At 42.2% G+C, this 20,439-nt stretch overlaps 1 protein-coding gene across 2 annotated transcripts in view; it reads left to right on the plus strand.

Moving 5' to 3' along the window:
• Positions 1–20,439, plus strand: part of VOPP1 (VOPP1 WW domain binding protein) — a 65,079-nt gene that overhangs the window by 23,125 nt on the left and 21,515 nt on the right. For both annotated transcript variants that reach the window (XM_086468041.1, XM_086468040.1), the window contains exon 2: positions 19,757–19,815. In XM_086468041.1, coding sequence (XP_086324167.1) covers positions 19,757–19,815 — 59 coding nt within the window. The remainder of the gene's footprint in view (positions 1–19,756; positions 19,816–20,439) is intronic.

Below are 20,439 nucleotides of genomic sequence, written 5' to 3' on the forward strand. Positions count from 1 at the left end.
TGTTGGGAACTAGATCTCAAATAAAAATATTTGTAGGCTTGCAAGGCTGAAGCACTCACCTTGGGTATTTGTTGATGCTACACTCTGAGGAAGGCTTGCAGAAACACAGGGACATGAACAGTAGTGTTTAGTTTGGATGTAGTATCAGAAAAGAAACTGGTGTGAGGTTCCTTGTTGTTCCTGATGTTTCATTGATGTTCCTGATGCTGCAAGATGTTCTTGTTTTGCTGCTGCTTGGATGAAAATGTGAATAGGGTAGTCAGAATAAAACTTTTTGTGTCCCTGTCCTATTGTCCTGGTCCTAGTGCTTTCTTCCTAAATCTACCCTAATCTTCACATAAATTTGTGAAGTTCTCTATAAGCCTTCTTCATGCTGCCTTTTCCTCTAACCATTTGGAAAGGCTTTCAATAAACACCTTGCTTTTCTGCAGGTCCTACCATGGACTCTATACCATGAATGCAAAACATGACAGCAGTTGAGCGGCTGTATCGAGACCATTTGCTGTCATGACAAGGAATGTTGCTTCATTGTTTGCTTTTACAGTCTGTTTGCATCTTACTTTCTGTTGCTTCTTTTGTTTTATATATTGATAGCCCCTGTTGCCTTTTTGCATAGTAGTTGTGCAGCAATGTCCTGGTTCCTGATTAGGGCTTCTAGATGCAACCAATGATAAATAGGAAATACTAGTCATCCTGACATATGTTCTAAACTCTACTTCTGGTGAATTTATTGCCCCTTTATTTCTTTCTGTGGTGCTAAGCACAGCAAACAGCTGCTTCTACCAGCAGAAACTCAGGAGAACTGACTTCTCACTATTCGTTCTCCCTTCAATTCATCTTGATTTCTCCTTAGACTTAGGGGCAGATGCACTATGCCTGGGCAGTTGTGTAACACACTGTTGCTTGCTTTTCTGCCCTGAACTCATAATGAAATAACCTAAATGATTATAAAAGCTTTAGCACCAGCTTCATTTCATTTTAATAGACCAATAAAAACAACCACTGTGCAAGCTGCTGGCTCCAGTACTTCTGCATAAGCCATTAGCAAAACAACATTACTGGCTCTTGACAAAGAAAAACAGCAGTGACAAATCCAAGAATTTGCTCTGAAAAGAAGTCAACCAAGTCCCCATCAATCCAGAGACCCACTCTTATGCATGCTGGCTGCTGTGAGCTCTTTGTTTGAGGTTGAGAGGTCGGCACTTTTTCATAATTTGTTTTACATTCTGGCTTTTTCATTGTCTTCTGTAAATATCCTTTGCAGCATTTCCAGCAATGCTGGCAACTGCCCAGGTGCCTGAGGAGCTTTTCCAGTTAACTTGCGTGTATGGAGACCTGACAGGTTTTACATTTTATGCATGAGACTGGGTCATCTGGCTGCCTCTTATGCTCTCCCCCTGCAATACTAGCAGCTAATGTATCTGCAACATTAGACCCCACGTGCCAGGTACAGTGTGTTGGCTTTGAAGAGCAGAAGCCTCCCCATAAGGCCCAAAGGAGGCCCAAGGCTACAAGGCCCCTGGTTACCTCGCTGGTTGTGGGGAGGTGGGAGAGGAAGCTCGCCCCTCTCATGGGACCCAGCACGTGGAGCCTTCTGTACTGAGCAACAACAAAAAAATCCTGGGAGCCCTCTGTTTACCTAAGGTTTATTAAATGCACCTTGAAGGGTACTTACACAATTGGTATACTGTGTATTTTGAAGTATACAGAAACTGTAAAACTACCTACTAACCCTCATCAAATATAAACTAGTACCATCTGCCTATATATTATCTTCTAGTGTTTTGTTGTATTGAAGAAACAAAAGCACTGCTCAAGTTTTGGTACCTGCATGGACAGCTAGTAGTCTGGTTTCAGACACGGCTACCTGTCAGGGTGGTTGCACTCTGGTATTTTCTCATGAATGTAAAACTCCTAACTGGGCAGGTCAGAAGACCTCAGCTCTGCTGACACACTTGTGGGTTTTGTTTTTTTTTTTTTGGGCAGTTTGTGGTTAGGCTTTGCCTAAACTCTGCAAATACGTGGTCTGAGAGATTTGGTCCACTCTTCCCTGTCTTTTCTTTCTTTTTCCTTCTTTCAAGCTGAAAAAACCTCCACCTTTTTAATTTCACTTGCTGAATTTAAAGATATCGTGATCACTCTTTTACAGGAAAAGCTTTCAGCGTTTCAAACTGTCCTAAGACATTCCCTGAGTATGGGCATTCCCAAAAACGTCTGGTCATTTGGAGCAATTTAAAAATGCAGTATCAGCTTGAAGAAGACAGATGCTGGAAAAGAGACATAGATGACCTCAGGGCAAGTGAGAGGATAGGAGGGAGGATGAAATTATCCCAAAACAGAGTTTGGGAAAATAATTAATATCCCTCTGTTGTGTGTTATGTTCTAGTAGTAGTGCATTAGGTACAAATAAGGGAACTGAGACTTCTTTCTATAACCTGGAAGAGCATTAAATAAGTAAGTTCATGTGGACTCTTTCCTTCCACATCTTTGCTTTTGCAGAACTGGGTGAACAGCAGAGCATCATTACATATCCCTCTTGTTCAGATCTTGTTTCTCTGCTAAGATTTTTTTCACTGCCCCTGCAGAACATCTGCCACGTGGATGTCGTTGCCTGTATACATTTTTTAAATTTTGTATTATTCTGTGATTCACTTGTGTTCAGTAGTGTCATTGGCAACAGTCTAGGTGTTCATGATCTAGTGTCCTAGTCCCATGTGCTTCTCTCCTTGCTTCTTTTGACTGACTTTTGTAGCTGTGAACCATTGAAGGGTGCTTATTCTATTGTTTCCAGACTCCTCATGTTTGTTCTGTTTTAAAGGAGATGTTTCTAACCTAATAAGAATGCCTTTACTATGGTAGCTAGACTTTTAAATTTGCATTTTTTGGTAGAGCTGTTCTGAAATAGGACAAGAATTTCTAAATTATCATCCTTAGACTCTCAGTGCATTATGGATTTGTTATTTTTAGTAATCATTGCCATTTAGTTTTCAGCCTCACATTGGTGATCTTCCTCTTCCCCATGAAGATCACCTGCTAGAGTCAAGGGGTTACGATTACTTTCATGAATGAACAGGGAGCTTTGTAGCCTGATGGTTGCAGATAAAAAACTTTGATTTCATTCTCTTTGAACAGAGTTATAGAAAGTCAACACAAAAACATACCATGTAAAGAATTCCAGCAGCATCCCACTGCAAAGCCCTACTAATTTTGGTTTCAAAGGGAAGAGTTTCTCCCCATGATGTGTCCTTTCCTTTCTTTTTATTTAAATGGACATTATACTGTTCCAAGAGCGGTCTACGTGGATGTGCCTGGAAGAAGTCATCGAATCATCTCACAGATGTAGTCATTCTGGATGTAGGGATTTGTTTTGTTTTTTTCCCTGCAAAATACTTCATGGACACATGAAGTTGTGGGTAAACACAGATTGTGGTAAAACAGCTTTATGGTGTGGAGTTTGTCCTTTTCTTCCCCGCCCCCCCCCACCCCCCACCCCCTTTCTCCTATTACTGAAAGGAAAACATAGTTAGCCCTTTAGTTGCATTACCTGGTAGTATAGTTGCAAGCCCTGAAGTCTTGGTGAAAGCTTCTGGCTGGACTTAGGCTTGAAGTGTGAAGAATGTCTTCTAGTATAAAGGCTTCCAACTCTCATACAAGTACCACTGATGGCACATGAGCTAGTCCAGATAGATGCAGACACTGCCTGCTTGTGCTCGTGTAGGGTCCATTCATATTGGTGTAACACCAGCTAAGTTGTCCTTCCAAAACCTCTGTATTAAGTGGGTTGTTAGAGCTCAGTGATGACCGGGGGTCTCGATTCCCTCCTTCCATGCATCACTTTCATGTTGCATTGTGTGCAGGAGCGTTGCTGTGATGCCAGGTGTGTGATTCTTTGTTTGTGGAGATGTTTCCTCTGTTTTCCTTTTTTGTCTCTTTTTGCCTGGTTCTGCAGTTGCTCTGTGGCACAGGCACTTGCTTACATTATTGGTAGCTCTAATACTAAATTTAAAAGCTGAATAAAATAATTTCTGTGGTCTAGCTTCTTTCTTTGGAGAGAAAATGAAAGCTGTTTCAGCAAGCTGGTGAATTCTCAGAGAAATAGGCACCGAATGGACCCTGTCTGAGAATGCTGAGTAGTGGCCATGCCTGCCTCAAACCATGAAGGCACTGTCTTTTAGCACTGGAGTCTACAGCCTAGGTAAAGACCTCGCTGGAAAGGTGCCTGTATGCCATGATATATTTATTGACCCATGATGTGACCTAATATGCACAAGCATCTTCTTGTCGTGGGAGCAGACAGGCATGCAGGGAGCAAGCTGCGGACAGCCAGAATAATTAATCTAACATGAATAATGATTTCAGCTGTATTACCACTGTCTCTGTAGATGCCAGAGGGATATGGCTTTGCTCTGTTAAACAGCAGGAGGAAGGGAGCAGGAAGGACCCAACACACCTTCTACGAACAGGATGCAGTCAGAGAGAGCCCAAAAGCCTGAGGAACAGCTGGAGACTGAGCTGCCTCCAGCAGGCTCTCCACAGCTCTCACCGTGGTTCCTTTGCAGAAGATTCCCCCAGATCCACCTGGCTGCTCTTCTCCGCCCCGGGGCTGAGGGCAGGAGCACAGTGCTGTTGCCTCTGCCTGCCCGCTCTGCCTGCCCTTGGGAGCTCAGCAGTGACGCATTTCGCCGTGCCTGCGCTCTTGGTCACCTTTGGTTTAAACTCATCCCATTCCTTACCTGCAGGAAGGCACGGAGCCGTGTGTGAAACTATTCTTTACTTCTGGTTTTCAACCCAACCAAGCCATCTTCTTCCCCACCTCAATTGTGTTTGCCAGGCAGTTTATTTGATGTTATAGAGAGATCTGAACCAGAGTCTGATCTGTTGAGTGTTGCATCGAGCTTTTGCCTTCCTAAGGAAAGCTAGCGCTGCCCACCTTGGCCAGCAGCAGGGAAGTCTTGCCAAAGGCTGGGTGGTTGGGGCTTTTTTTTTTTTTTTTTTTTGGTTCTTCCCTGGAGTAGATTGAAGCTGTATCTGAGCATAACAGAGTGGTCTTGGCAATGTTGCAACCTTTGCCTTTTTAAAAATTTTTTCCCTCCCCCCTCTTTAAAACTGTTACTTACCATATTTTAAATTCTGCTCTGCCAGTGGGCCCTTAACAAGAAGAGAACAGAATTTTTTTTTCACTAAATATTACCTGCTGAATGCTCTGACTTTGACCTCTAACTGTGCCTTTATGCATGTGAATGAGGCAAATGAAGCCCAACAGAGATAGAAGCTCTGTATTTCCAATTATAATCAACAGTTTCCCAATTTCCCTGTCACTTCTGAGCCTTTGCATTTTACTCCTGTGCCTAAGTCTTAATTTTTCTTTTGTACTTCATTGCTACTCATGGATGTTGTGTGTGAATTTATAAGCATTGTCTCTCTACTAATTCTGCTCAGTTTGTAAGTGGGTAAGCATAAGAAGATACGTAGCCACTGAAGACAGAGCTGCAAGAGATCTGCTGCATCTGACTTCAGTATTTCAAAAGTGCTTTTAGTATTTAGGTGTGGGTTTAGTTTTTAGATTCTCCTTGCCAAGCTCAAGAGGCATACTTTGTTTCATTTCTGGTCCCTACAAATACCAAATACTTTATTACTTTGTTCTGTATTAAACTAGGGAAGTCCACTCATCCAGACTATAGGTGGTTAAAAGCTGGTTAAAGACTTTATTCAGGGAGATAAGCAAGTGAAACCTCCCTATGCAATGCATTTCACACCAGAAACACTCATACTTAAAATAGAAAGAAAAATCAGCTCTTCAGCTGTAGAAATGTTTTCCACTTCATGAATTTTTATTAAGCACGTTTTTTCTCCTGCTATACATGTTAGTAAGTCTGCAAGCCTGATCTAGTCATCTGGTGAGTTGACTAATAATTTTAAATGAGAAAGAAAAAGCAGGAGAAAATGTTTGGTGTGGATGTCCAATGTTCTACATCATGTTGTCCTCCTGCCCTTTCTCTGCTTGCTGTAGTCATTGACTTGCCTTTGGCATTCACACGAGCTAAAATATCTGCCTCCTGCTCAGATAGCCTTGTGCCAGGACTGAAACTGGAGCATATTGTTCCATCATTAAATGGGCAATGTTGAATACTTGGGAAATTAACAACAGCTGCAAGTTCTTCAGCTATTTTTATTTGTACTGTGGCTATAATTTTTCTAGTGTGCTTGTGCTGAAGTCAGAAGAGGAAAGGAAAATAGATCCCCCAAGAGGCTGACTTCTTGTTTTTAATTAAAAAAAGGCCCTACCGAACAAAAGCATCCATAAAACAAATAGTACTGAGGGCAGCCTAGGAGTTTATTCAGTGTGATGTGGGCCCCTTAGTCTGGTTGCTGGTATGACTTTCTGGGGGTTTTAGTGGCACCTCGGCACGTGGTGAGGTAACCAGCACCTTCCATGGTCAACTCTCTCCTTTAAAAGTCCTGTTGCTAGCAGTGTCTATCTTAGCCTTTCATAAAGAATTGGTGTCAGCAAAGCAATTTTCTGGTTTATGTTTTATGCTGCTAGCCAGAGATGTAAGCCTAAATCCATGGCAGCCACTCTGCATGTGGATTCAGCAGTCTTTGGATGAGGCCCTAAAATCAAGCTGAGAAAGCTTAAGAGGATGATTGTCCAGTGATTCAGGTTTCTTCCCAGAAGTCGCATGATCATGTGTTGGGAATGACAAGGCAGAGCCCACTCTTGAAAATGAAAGGTTAGTGTGGATCCATGAATTGGCATCTCGCCCTGGTACCAGAGGGGTTCAGGCTTCTGCTCTGCTCTGCTCCTTCCCCCACAGCGCCAGGCAGCTCTGCAGGTGCAGAGGGGAGGTGATGCTGGGGGAGAATGGGTATCACAGCGTTTGTTGTTGGTGTACTTTGAGCACCTGGAGTTATTATCCTTCACAAAGAGTTAGGATGTTGTCTTGAAGTTTGAAATGTAGTGAGAAACAGCAGCTGGAAGGGTCACTGTGGGGAAAAAGGAGGGTTTTGCTTAATCTATGGCCTTTTTAGTATTCTGACTAAATGCTTGGTGAATGCAGAGTGAATGAGAGGAAGCCCATCCTGAAGCATTACCTTTTCTGAAAGTATAAGAAGATGTTCCTTAGAAGCCTTGCCATTGAGCAGCTATAGGAACCAGACATAAGTGCATTGCTTGTTTGCTTGTTTCTTTGAAAAGCAATTTAGCAAGAATGTTGTTGCGTTTTTTTTTCCTTTAACTGAAGAGAGAGGTGGTCCAATTCTTTTGTCTTTTTATGTGACCCAACTCATGGCATGACATCCATTCCTTAGGCTGGATGTAATTTTAGAAGAAATACATACCACTGTGGGAATTCATAGCCATTCCCTTAAAAACATTGAAAATGTGGTAGTATATTTCTAGATTTGAGTGGAAATGAGTAAGGGAGGTGGTTTGCTCTTCTTGCTTGGTTACCTGAAACTATTAAGGGCAAAGCCAAACCTCTTCCCCCTAACACTTGTGCACGTGCTTAACGTCACTACTGTGAATTCACACAGGGTCCTCTTTGTATATGGAGTCCTATTTGCATATCTGAAGAACTGAGGCTTTATTTGGTGACTGATATCTGATTTGGGAATCTGTAAACTGGGGTAAAGATTTCTGCTGCTTTAGAGAAACATAGCTTTACTTGCACAAGTTAGCACCACTGCATTCAAACTCGAAGTTTTCATCTTTTCACTGAAAAAGAACAATGTCACGGCAAGCGCGAGCCAAAGGCGAGCAACCTCTCAATGGTGAGATGACAGGCTTTTAAAGGCTAAGCACACTACAAAACAAAGGTGGTTTGTTTTTTTGTCTTGTACTGTGGGAAGACGATAACGAGATTTCCACCCTGGGCTGGCTTGAGGAGCTGTAGCTAATTCATGGTGTCAGGCTTCTGTGTCAGAAAGGGCTCCTGGTTTGAAACTCAGCTGTAGGTGAAAAATGGGAACTGCTGCCTTGCATGCAGGAGAGGTGCACCAGCCATTTGTCTGCAGTATAAAAATGACAAAGCCAGTGGAGTTGTCCCCTGACCAATACCCATCGCAAGGTGCTGTCATACCTATATGGTGGCCTGTCATTCAGAGTCTGCCTCTGATTTCTTTGGTGCTGCCACCCTGTTGGTTTCTGACCTCTGAAGCCTGTTTGGAAAAGTGCTGGGAAGAAGCCTTGACTGTGGCTCAGAGTCAGTGCTGTTTATTCTGGTTAGCCTCTTCTGCTGCCTGATGGTTTTGTTTCCGAGGAGCAGAAGGGAGGAGGTGAGGTGACCTGACTGAGGTCTGATGTCCTTCTGGATAATCCACATCTTGAGAACCACATCAGTGGGGTCTCTGAAAGTTCAATTTATGCAATGTTGTCGATGCTGACCAAATATGTGAGTGTGTCTGTGCTTGTTTCTGAGCTATTGGTGCTATTTCTATCTGTTAATGTGGGCAGGCATTATTAAAATCCTCAGCACTCACTCTGGTTGAATAATTTTCTAGCTGCTAGGTTTATAAATTAAACATTTATGGCCATATCTCATGCTATTATCCATCCATAGCAATACCTCCAGGCAGGGATCTTGAGCTTTTTTGGAGTGTAGACCACGTGTTAATGGGGAGTGAATGTTTCATTTATACCTCATCTCACTCTTGCAGTTCTCAGTTGCAGAACGTCCCTGAGGTAACCTCAGATACTTTTTGTAAGGAAATAACCTTAGTAAAGAGATTTTTCATGTCCGTATAGTCTGTGTCAAAGGGAAGAGTGGAGCTCATTGCATCAACCTGACTTTTTTCGTGTCCTGTCAAGTAACTTCCCTACATGCGAATGTGATCTAACATCTGCAAGCAGGAATAAAGAAGAATGTACCAGGTGAACCACGGACCACAAGAGTGGTAACTAGAAGTCCAACAGTGGTAACTAGGAAACTTGCGTTGTAACTGTTATTAGAGGAAGCTGAAAGTTTGATGGGGTCCCAAGAAAATCCACGTATATGGATGGATATTTGCACAAGGAACATGCACTGAGTGAGCTGAAGGTGAGGCATGTGAAAAGCTACCCACATCCAGCATGTCCTTCAAGTTGTGAAGTGGGTGGTTTGAGGGGTGAAAAGCAGTACAAGCCAAGACATGGCTCCTATACCAAGAGATTATGTGAATTTGTCTAGATATGTGTATCCAGTAACTCTGTCTAGACAATCATCTTTGGAACCTGCAGTAGATCCTTTTTTTTCCTCTCTCCTCCTTCCAGGAAGCTATTTTGAATGTGTAAAAACTCAGGTGATCACTCAAAGCAAGGAAATGATCTTTTTAGAAAAATGCCAAGTGCTATTATGCTTTTGATTTAAATTAAGAGATTTGTCAACACTCTTAGAGGATTATGTTGAAATTTAACAAACTGGGATATTGGAGATTATTGTTTAGGTACATTCAGGCTCCTAATAGAAGAAAAGCAAATGTTATGGTCTTATGTAGGAAATTACTTCATTTGGAAAAATGCTTGGCCATTAGTAGGCATTGTTACTTGCCAGAAACTGTTGACTGTTTATTTGCTATTTTAGTCCTTTCATGGGAAATACTCCAAGGACAAATGCTTAGTATTTCTTCCTGCTCAAATAAGTAATTGTGAGGTACAGCTGTTGGATTTGTCTCACAGGAACTTAATAGTCATATGCTGTCACTATAGCAGTGTATTGGACTGTCTGAGTAGGAGTCAGTTTGGGTTCTTAGTTTAATTTAAAAGGCATTGATGTTTCAGTCTACCTGGTGAGGTCTGCCCCAGAGCCACCATAGAGCATCTCCCTGAAAGCTTGAATTGACTTGTTAAACAAATAAAAATTACACTTGGTTAAACTCTTCTGCTGCTTCTTTCTTTGAGGAGTGTTTTGCCCTGAGAAGATGTGTTTGTTGCCAATGAGTAGGAACTTTAATAGACTGTGTGCAAGAACAGAAAAAGCTGATCATTAGCCTGAATGAACCCAAACCCATAAACTCCTCCCAGTGTTCCAGGAACTAAGTCCCAAAGCAAATGGTTTTCTGGACTGCAACATGGAGATGATCATATTTTGGCATTCTAATATTAACATTAATGCAGCCCTGTTCAATGAGCTAGCCTTGCAGACCAGACCATGTTCACCTTTGCTTTGTGACTATGTGAGTTCCAGTGTTTACTTTGAGGTAGTTAGTGTAATGTAGCTGGACCAAGTGAACTAAGTTTCCTTTAGAGCTGTTTCTCCAGTCACAATTTGGTCATTAAACCAGATTGGACCTATATCATAAATTATACATCTGTGCTTTTCTCATGAGAGACTCATGAGGATGTGAGTCACCCATAATGATGGCTGTTAATGGAAGCATCTGTAGGTAAGCATCTGACAATTCATGGCTAAGCAGGTGGGAGTTGACCAAGAACACAGCCTCCTCCAGCAGAGTGTTGAAGTAGATACTTCTGCTCAAAGTAGTACCTGGATTCTGAATTGCCAGGGTTTTTTAGAAACTGGTTTTCAAATGTCAGAATGTTTCCAAGGTAACCTGTTTAATCTCCACTGTGTTCAGATGCTCACTTATTTAATACATATGACATGTGTAATCTGATTTAAAATGAACAGATGCTCCTAACAACAATCTAACGGCAAACGTGATGGCTTTCTAGAATAAGTTCTTGAAGGTGAGAATTTGCCTTGGCCTTGCATACCTTCCAGGGGAAGAGCACTTAGATGATATTTCATTATTATTGATTTCTTTTGTTCCCTGCACTCGGTGTGTGATTGGTCATGGACTCTTGTTTCTTGAGACCAAGGAGTCACTGCCTTCCATGTTACAGATGTTTTCAGGACTTCAAAGCACAAAAGATTTTGCAGTTTTGGAATAAATGTCTCAGAAAACTGAAAAGGGAAAAGTCTTAGTTGAATTAAAAAATATTTTGTTTCCCAATGACTCATCATAAGAAGAATCTGAGGAAGGTGTGCATCACAAGATTAACGTCAAGAATGAAAAATAAGGGTAGTAGGGAGGGGAGCAAGAGTTGCTGTGATTATGCAGCTGTGCTCTGTCCTGTCAGCTCGCACTCTCTCTCTGTGGAACAAATGAGCATGTAGGGGATGCACAACATCAACAGAACAAAGCCTGGGAACTCCCAAAGCAACTGCCCTGAGTCCTGGCGACCATCAAAGAAACCTATTTTCCTGCAGCCTTTGATGGGCTGTCATAGCTTAACTAACCGGCATTTGTAGCACAATGCTGTTACTGCCTCAATCTTGTCTGCGCTGCAAATGACTGAGAAAGTTGAGCAAAGAAAGGTGGATTCAGAACTCAAGTCTGTCTTTGCTTTGTTTTTATTATTATGGGAGATGAAAGCCAGCCCCTGAGGATTTAAGTACTAGGTAATTCAAAGACTGTTTTCATTCTTGGGATGGTGAAGTGAAAGAATGAAATGTACATAGGACACTGGCAAATATGCCAGTTCAGCATGAACCAAAGGGAATGAATGCTGGCATGGTTTTAGATAAAAATGGAGAAAACCTAAATCTAGACTTTGCTTTTAATAGTACTCTAGATAGTATCAGTTCCTGTGAGGAGTAAGTGCCTACCTAGTGTTAGGGCTGGAGATGACCCAAGCTTCTAGTGCTCAGTCAAAGAAAAGCAAGTTTGATGTCTATGTCTTGATGAGAACACTGAAAGTGTTACCTACATTCATTAGAGGCTTAGAAGTAAAATCATTGTATTATCAAATCCTTATATCTGTAAAAACTAGTATTTGTTTTCTTTAGTTTTTAAAGAGACTGAGGGTGGAAATAGTGAATATCCTTGCACTTGGCATGGTCTTCCTTTCAGTTGCTGACAAATGACCCCTTCCCGCCACACACCCTACTTCATGGGTTGTTTTATAAGGTGACTTATGACTTGTTCTGTAGTTAAAGAATGCAAACAACAACCTTGTTTTTATTTTTCATGCACATATAAAAGGAAACAGAGAAATTGCAGAAGCTAAATTAACTTTTGGAGCTATTGAACTTGCCCAGTACTATTTGGAGCAGATCAACTGCTTCTAGTGGAGTTGGGAAAATGTTACATCAATTTCCTTCTAGTTGGAACAAAAAAGATTACCACTACCCCCTTGAAACTGCAGAGACTCCAGTGGAATGTTGAATCTTTTTTGCTTTTCTTGGGTGAAAATGCTTTCAGTATGGGGCATGCCTCATGCTTTCTTGCAGATCTGACATTAGAACTTTCATTGTAAGGTCAGTTCCTCCAGGAAGGTGTAAACCCCCAGCACCACCCCAGCTTTTATGTTTGTGAAAATGTTGCTGAGTTCGTGGGTGTAGAAATAAGAAGGTAAAGCAAGTCCTAACCTGCATGGTACTGAGGATCTCTTGGCACTTTCATAAGCATCTGGCTTAGCATTCTGAATAGATCCTAGCTGGGTGTTTCACATAACTACAATAACGATCATAACTGTGATTTCCCAAACAGTTTGAAGACAGTTCAGTACAGTTGTTCCATCAAAGGCAGTCCGTGGCAGTTTGGGTTGAGGGCAAGCTGAATATGAATCGGTGTGCTCTGGCAGCCAAAAAGGCCAACTGGGTCCTGGGGTGCATCAGGCACAGCATAGCTAGCCAGCTGAGGGACATGATTGTCCCACTCTACACCGCACTGGTGCGGCCCTACCTTGACTACTATGTGCAGTTTTGGGCGCCACAATATAAGAAGGTGTTGTGGTTTGAACCTGGCAGCCAAGCCCTACACATCCACTTGCTCACTCCCCCCCACCACTGGGGGATGGGGAGAGAATCAGAAGAGTAAAAGTGAGAAAGCTCATGGGTTGAGTTAAAGACACTTTAATAAGTAAAGCAAAAGCTCCACACCAACAAAAGCAAAACAAGGAATTCGTTCCCCACTTCCCATCGGCAGGCAGGTGTTCAGCCATCTCCAGGAGAGCAGGGCTCCATCACATGTAACGGTGACTTGGGAAGACAAACACTATCACTCTCAATGTCCCTCCCTCCTTTCTTCTTCCCTCAGCTTTATATGTTGAGCATGACATCATATGGTCTGGGATATCCCTTTGGTCAGTTTGGGTCAGCTGTCCCATCTGTGTCCCTTCTCAACTCCTTTTGTATCCACAGCCTGCTCCCTGGTGGGGTGGGGTGAGAAGCAGAGGCTGCTTGGCTCTGTGAAAGGGCTGCTCGGCAGTAACTGAAACATCCCTGTGTTATCAGCACTGTTTCCAGCACAAATCCAAAATGTAGCCCCATACCAGCTACTGTGAGGAAAACTAACTCTATCCCAGCCAAAACCAGCGCAGGACATCAAACCATTAGAGTGTGTCCAGAGGAGGGTGACCAAGATGGTGAAAAGTCTCAAGGGCAAGACTTAAGAGGAATAGCTGAGGTCACTTGGCTTGTTCAGCTTGGAGAAGAGAAGGCTCAGGGCTGACTTCATCACAGTCTGCAACTGCCTCAGGAGGGGAAGCAGAGGGGGAGGTGCTGATCTCCTCTCTGGTGACCAGTGATAGGAGACAAAGAAATGGAATGAAGCTGAATCAGGGGAAGTTCAGATCGGACATTGGGAAAAAGTTCTTCACTGAGAGGATGGTTGGTCACTGGAACGGGCTTCCCAGGGGAGTGGTCACAGCTGCGGGGCTGGGGGTGCTGTGGGGCGGGGGCCGCCAGCCCCGCGCCTTGCTGGTCCGAACCATGAGGGTCTCATCCTTTTCCTTTTTTTCTTCCTTTTTTTTTTTTTTTTTTTTTTTTTTTTTTTTTGTCCCCCCAGGATACTGATGGAAGGATTATATTAAATTGAAATTGTATCATTCCAAGACTGAAGTGCATCCGCAATTTGCTGCATAATGGCAAAAAAAAAAAAAAAAAAAGCTCCTGAAATGAAATTGAGTGGATGGGATATTTGTATTTCTTTTGTGGGAAAGGTTAATAGATCTAAATGTAATGTAATGCTTTGTGATGGGAGGCTATCTAATGCTAAATCCACACTAATTCTAAATAAAAATATGATGATTAATGCATGTGTTGTGAGCAGCAGAAGAACTAACAAGAATTAGCTGCTTGTGCTGACATTTTTTACTCTTGCAAAACACAGAATGATTAATTCAAGGTGGAGAAATTGCTTCTTTTAAGACTCCTGTATGGGAAATACTCGCTTCTTTCTTAGAGAACAACTAAGAAGACTGGCCAGGAACAACTCCTGATATATACAAAAATCATTATATTATGAGTTATATGATTTTGTGATCTTGGTCTTGATGAAACAGCTGTATATCTAGAATAGCATTTGTTCTGTTTACTGTTACATGGGAGGGGAAGCTTACTAAAGGATCAGCATACTTTTATACAATTGTTTCCTGCTGTTTCCTCATTACCTTAGTAAATATAAATACCTTAACATAATCCTAGTTTTTAGTAAGAGTTGTTTCTGTGACAAGAGTATTGATTGAAATCACTGGTAACAGGGCTTGCCAGCTCAGTTTCTTGGAATAGTTTGGAGATGGGCTACTTTCACCTTCAGCTGTTAGCATCACCAGGGAAGAAGTAGGGATGAATTTTGATGGATTCAGGCAAGGCTAAAACAAAATGTATTTTCTCTAGTAAATTGTTTTCACCCTTAGGTTGCACTTTTCAGTTTCAGTATATGTTGTCTCTTACTCTAATGGGTGATATTTTGCCCTTTTCTTGGCAGTGGAAGAGCAGTATGCTCATATTCTTGTCTCTGCAAATCCAATCTTTCAAACTTTCAGCATGCAGAAGTCTTTCTGATTTCACCGCACCATATCTAAGGAGCAGTTTGTATCTCATAATGCTTTCAGCTCTTGTCTAAGCACTGAAATGGATAGTGTTCTGAAAACTGATACAATTTTAAAGGTCAGATCCCATAAAACATTGTGATTCCTAGCCAATAATGTGCCTTCTGGAATGGGTTATTTAGTCTGGAGTTGCACTGTAGACTGTCCCATCCTTTTGTCTGGGCTTCATCAAGTACTTGACAGGTGCGGTGACGACTAAAACTGGGAAAGATCTGTGGGTGAGGTTTGCAAGCAGCCTTCTGTAACAGAGGCAGCAGGCATAGCCAGTTGTTTCTCAGATGCTGTGGAGCTGTATGGTCAGAAAGGTGTTGTCCTTTCCATTCCTTCGATTACTAGTTTGATCTAGCTGTGGAGAAGACAGAGTTCTGGGTGTATGTTGGAATAGGATTGTGTGATGTTCAGAAATGATGAGGTCTTGTTCCATATCTTAGATAGTTTTAACTCTTCCTTCCTGTTCATCTATGAATTAATCCCAGCAGAGCCTCAGAGGCTGTAGCCACAAGAATGACATTTGGACAACTTGCACCCTACTAATACATGGCATATACCCAGCTGAATGGGAGGTAGCAGCCACTAAGCAGGTCATCCCAGGATACTAGGAGCCATTTCTGTCATATAAGTATGGCAGGTCACTCCATTAAATACCTGCTTTTTTTCCTCCTGAATCTACCTATTTGGATCCTTATAACTGTAATATGTAATGGAAATTGTGTGTAGCATCTAGCTTTTTACCTGGTTAAGAAGAAAAAGCCTCACCCTCAGTTGCTGATAACTGATAGGGTTTCATTGACTTTGTGATTGATCGCAGACCTGTGCCTCCTGCAGAATCTGGCTTTGAGCAGATGTCACAAACTCGCTCTGAATGTCCCTTCAGCGTACAGATAGCAATCGCCTTCCCCCTGCCCTCCACAAACACGTCCTTCCACAGCAGCCTGCTTTTTTCTTTGGTACCTGTAACAAAAACAGACTATTCATACTGGAAAGTATTTACTGTCTGCTGATGGTAAAACAAAGTAATTGTTTTTACTTTTTATTATTAATTTGCAAGCCTCCAATAAAAGCACTGGGCGTGAATTCACCGCTCCCTCGACTGCAAAGAGTAATTAATTGATCAGATCTGTTTTCTTTTTATTGTCCTATGGACGAAAAGATAACGATGTGTAATGTGGAGGATATTCCTGCTAGAGATAGTATTTCTGCAAATCCTGCAAAGCATAACTAATGATACCATCTGACATTCAGTGAGCAGGCTGCCTGCACTGTCTTCCCCCACACCATGTGCATACATATGTACTCATGTTTTGTATTTTACAGTGTCATCAAAACCAGTCTTTGGTTAACGTTTTAGTAACTTCTCTTTCTCATTGTCCTTACTACTAGCAGTAACATTCGCAATTTCAGTCTGTGGCAGGAAGCACGTTTCATTTCTTTAAAGGAAATCTGAATGAATTTAGAGGCTGCAGAAAAGGACAGCTTGCAGTTCATGTTGCTGCAGTCTGTTAAAGAAAACAGGCAACAAGTCAGATGCTGATTTATTTTAAAACAAATAAACAAACAAAAAACCCAAGTCTTGTGTTTTTTCTTTCTTAATATGCAGTCTTAAGGAATGTATTCAAGCATCTGGCTAATTCACATACCATTAATTCTCTAAAGATTACATATGTACACCCAATTAGACCTGCATCATTTATTTGAAAAATGAACATTCTCTTGAATTTATAGTTTATAGGTGTGCCAAACTGTTAGAGGATATAGGTGGAATTTTGTAAGCAAAATATGCAGAGTCCTTCTCCTAGAAAAGTTGAAAGCGTCAGCAGGACTGTACTTAAGCTTAGTTTAAAAACCATAAACACACTTTTTTTTGCATTAGTGAATGGGTAAGCAGCTTTTTAAAGACGTGAATGGACACTTATTTGAAACTCTGAGATATAGCCTGTCTTCGTATAGGAGCTAGCGGAGTGGGCACCAACTGTGATGTCTGAGGTTCCTTTGTATTGCAGTAATATGAGTAATCTTCCCTTTGTGTCTGTTTTGTGGGCTGCAGTGAGTTGCTGCCAGCTGCGGTTTCTTGAGAGTTTAATACTCTTAAACAACTACAAGGACAGTGTCCTCCAAAGGCTCTATGAGGTTGAGAGCCTGATGCTGGTGGCGTACGTCCCCTCTCATGCTTGTATGGCTCTCCACCAGCTTAACTAAGAGGCCGGTACTGCTCAGAAGAATAATTTGGATCTTGGCAAGAGATGGATGATAGTAACCTACTTCAGAGGATGTGTGGGATGGGAAAAACTAATCCGTGCTCTGACTACCCTATGCATCTCTCTCGTACCTGAGTGCTAAAGGAGCTCTAATCCTTGGAGCCAATGACATTCTCATCTTATTCTTAGTAGTGAAGTCCTGCAAGGTCTGCTAACCAGCAGTAGAGATGGTGGTTAGTAGCTGCCTGCTTTACGTCAGGGTTTACTGACGTAAAGTTGCCATGGAGATTGATAGAGTTTTAATTGAGCAGGGATCACGGCAGTTTGCCCTGTGTGTGTAAATCTGTTTGACATGTCCTGTGTAGCAGATTCGGCTGTGCTGCTCACATTTGAGGTCCACTTGCTTCTTTGCCTGATTCCCGTGTAGGAGAGCTGAACAACTGCTATGTGGTAATTGTAGCAGACTTGGGATTGGTACCTGCTGTTCCAGGGCACATATAAAAGCAAAGTCTGGGCACTGAAGGATTTTTAGTACAAGTGTCTTAAGCCCTGCAAGCTAGAAGGAACTGCTACTTGCAGAACCTTCCTAGGCTGGAGCCTTTCTTGTGACAACAGTAAGGATATTTGCTGTCTGAAACAGAGAACTGTTAAGAGGCAGAAACAGAAATTTTACAACTTGAGAGATGTGGGAAGGAGGAATCTTGTAAAGCCAATTAAAATATGGGGAGGAGGGTGAGCAGAGTAAGTGCTGAATATAAATGTCTCCTCTACACTTGTAAAAGGTACCCAGGCTCCACGTGCTCAGAAGCATTGCTGGGAAAACATAAATTAAAATGCTCGAGACTGATGAAGGCTTTAAGGCTGTTGAGGTAAGTGGTGACTCATATTGGTTGAGAAGCGGGAAGGAAAAACATTTAATGGTGTACATCCCAAGCTGGACTCTGAAATGAGGCTTCCCAAGCGGTTGATCTGCAGGCACTGGGATTTTAGCCAGGACCCGCTGATCTGCAGCCTTCAAAGGTGAAGAGCCAAAGTTTTTTTCACTGACTTGGCAGCAGACCCGCTGAGTTTACAGTGCATTTATATTTGCAGGGTGTTATGGAGAGAAACTTGGCATATTTCTAATTTTAGAGTAAGAAGAAACAGACAGCAGATGAAAATATTCGGAAGGAAGGGTTAAGAAGTTGGAAGCTTTGAAGGAAGGGGGACAAAGGGGAAATAAGGCAAATGTGGAGATGGATCTTTAAACATCACTTACTTCAGCAGCAGCTACGGTGCCTTCCTGCATGTACTGCTTGGACTGCAGCATCAATTTAGGAGGGGAATGTGGCTTCCGACGTGTTTATCCTGAGGAAGAAGCTCCAGTCCTTCCAACAGAAGCTAAAGCTTGTGCATCTTGAAGACTGGTGTGATCCTGTTATATTAGTGGAAAGGCCTGATCACACAAATCAAAAGCATCTTCTCCTCCTCCTCCTCCCCCCATCTCCTGCACCGCTCTTAATTTAATCCATAGCAGTTTGTCTTCATGGGCTGTAATTGATCTGTCTGTGATTTAGCTCATCAGATGCTCATTAAAGAGCTTGCAGCCTTTTTTATTCATGAGGAGTGAGAGTTGGGGATCTAAAAACACTTTGTCTTTGTCTTAACTGGATTCATTTAGTATTCTGGGATTCGGGAAGGCTAATAAACTTATATGAGCTATTATTTAAAGGTGAACTGCCAAGAGAACATGAAGGATGATCCAAGCACTGCTGGTGTGCCGAGCGCTCTCCGACATCAGGTGTCAGGTGTGAGCAGCAGAGGGAATTACTGCTAAAACCCATGCAAGATATTCCTTGCAGGTCTGCGAAGGGTGTCCCACAACGCCCTGGCCGTGTGTGAACAGATAATGCAGCATGTGGCAGAACTCCTGGAGCTATGTCTGCAAAGAAGATGACATTTTATGCTAGTGATGTCAGCAGGATACGCAGAAATATTTTCTGTGTTGGGCTTGACGTCTGGTTTTCTTTTTTAAGCGCCGCTATTGTTCTGAGCCGCTGTCTGTACTCTGGCGGTTCCTGTAACGATGTGCGCTTCCCACGTTGCCTGCACACACACGCTGAGAAAATGCCTGTCGCCAGCCTTTAACAAGGATACACTGGCAATCTGCAAAAGAGAACAATACCCCTGGGCTGCAGAAAGCCCTTTCCTTTCCCCGGTACTTTAATGAACACTTGAGATATTTCCAAGCTGTAGGAAGAGGAGATGGGATGGATGGGTTCTCCGTTCTGCTCCTTTCCATGCCTGGCTCTGCATGCCAGAGACTTCCGGAGAGATGAATAATTCCCTGCAATTATTGAATTTACTGTGTAGTCATATGCGTAATGTCATCAAGCTGGTTATGCCTTGGAGGTCTCTTAAGTGGCTATGGCCACAAATGGGCTCTTCTCTGTGGTCTCTGAAGACAGCAGTTCTGCCAGGGAACACATGCAGCTCGGTCCTGTGCCTGCACCAAATGTACTGGCTTTGTGAATCGTGGGAAGCTATGGGGCCCCACAGACAATGCCCTGCATGAGGGATCTGAGCCCTGGCAAGGCACGGTGCCATTTACCTTCAACTGACTTCCCAGTTGCTGGGTGTATCGGGATTGGGAGATCTTCGGGAATATTGACCTTTCCTAATTGCTCTATTTATAAATACTCTGTGCTTGTGTTTATAATTGTACATTGTCTTACATAAACATTAATACCATATTTTTCTTTCTTTGTAGTGTACAGAGGCCAAAAAGCATTGCTGGTACTTTGAAGGATTATATCCTACATATTATATGTAAGTAGTCATCACTTCCCTTTTTGCGTTTTCTAGTGCTCAAGAGAAAATTAGATTCTGTAAGCTCTTAGAGTGTTGTTCTTTCACTAATTATACTTTTTCTGTAACTTCTCTGAGACTTTTTCTAATTTAAAAATGAAGATGCAATAAACTTCCTTTCCCTCCTTCCCTGTGTCCCATCTCTTTCCTTTTCTCCTTATTAAAAAAAGTATACAGTCTCCTTTTGCCACCCAATCCAGATGACCTTTCCAATTGAAAACAAAATGTGAGATCTTAAACAGCTCTTATTTCAGAACGCTGAAAGGAAACATAAGTAGAGCCATGTGAGAACAGTTCTCCCTTTGTTTTCAACAAGGGCAGGTAATCAGGCAGAATACCAAGAATGCTTTGAAAGTAAGTTTGTCCCTGTGCTAATACTGTTGTTTAATTTAGAGAGTTGGGATGATTTGTTATCCATGGCATAACCATCCTTTTGATGAATGGCATCTACATTCACATCAGGCTTGGGTGTGAACCAAATGTCAATGACCTGTAGGTGCATGATTGAGGATCTCTCTGAATTGCAGTTTTCTGTTTTAAATTGCCCACAGCAACAACAAAAAGACGGAGGAAATGTGTGGGTGG

This window comes from Leptosomus discolor, chromosome 7, assembly GCF_034619465.1.
Source record: "Leptosomus discolor isolate bLepDis1 chromosome 7, bLepDis1.hap2, whole genome shotgun sequence".
Lineage (NCBI taxonomy): Eukaryota > Metazoa > Chordata > Aves > Leptosomiformes > Leptosomidae > Leptosomus > Leptosomus discolor.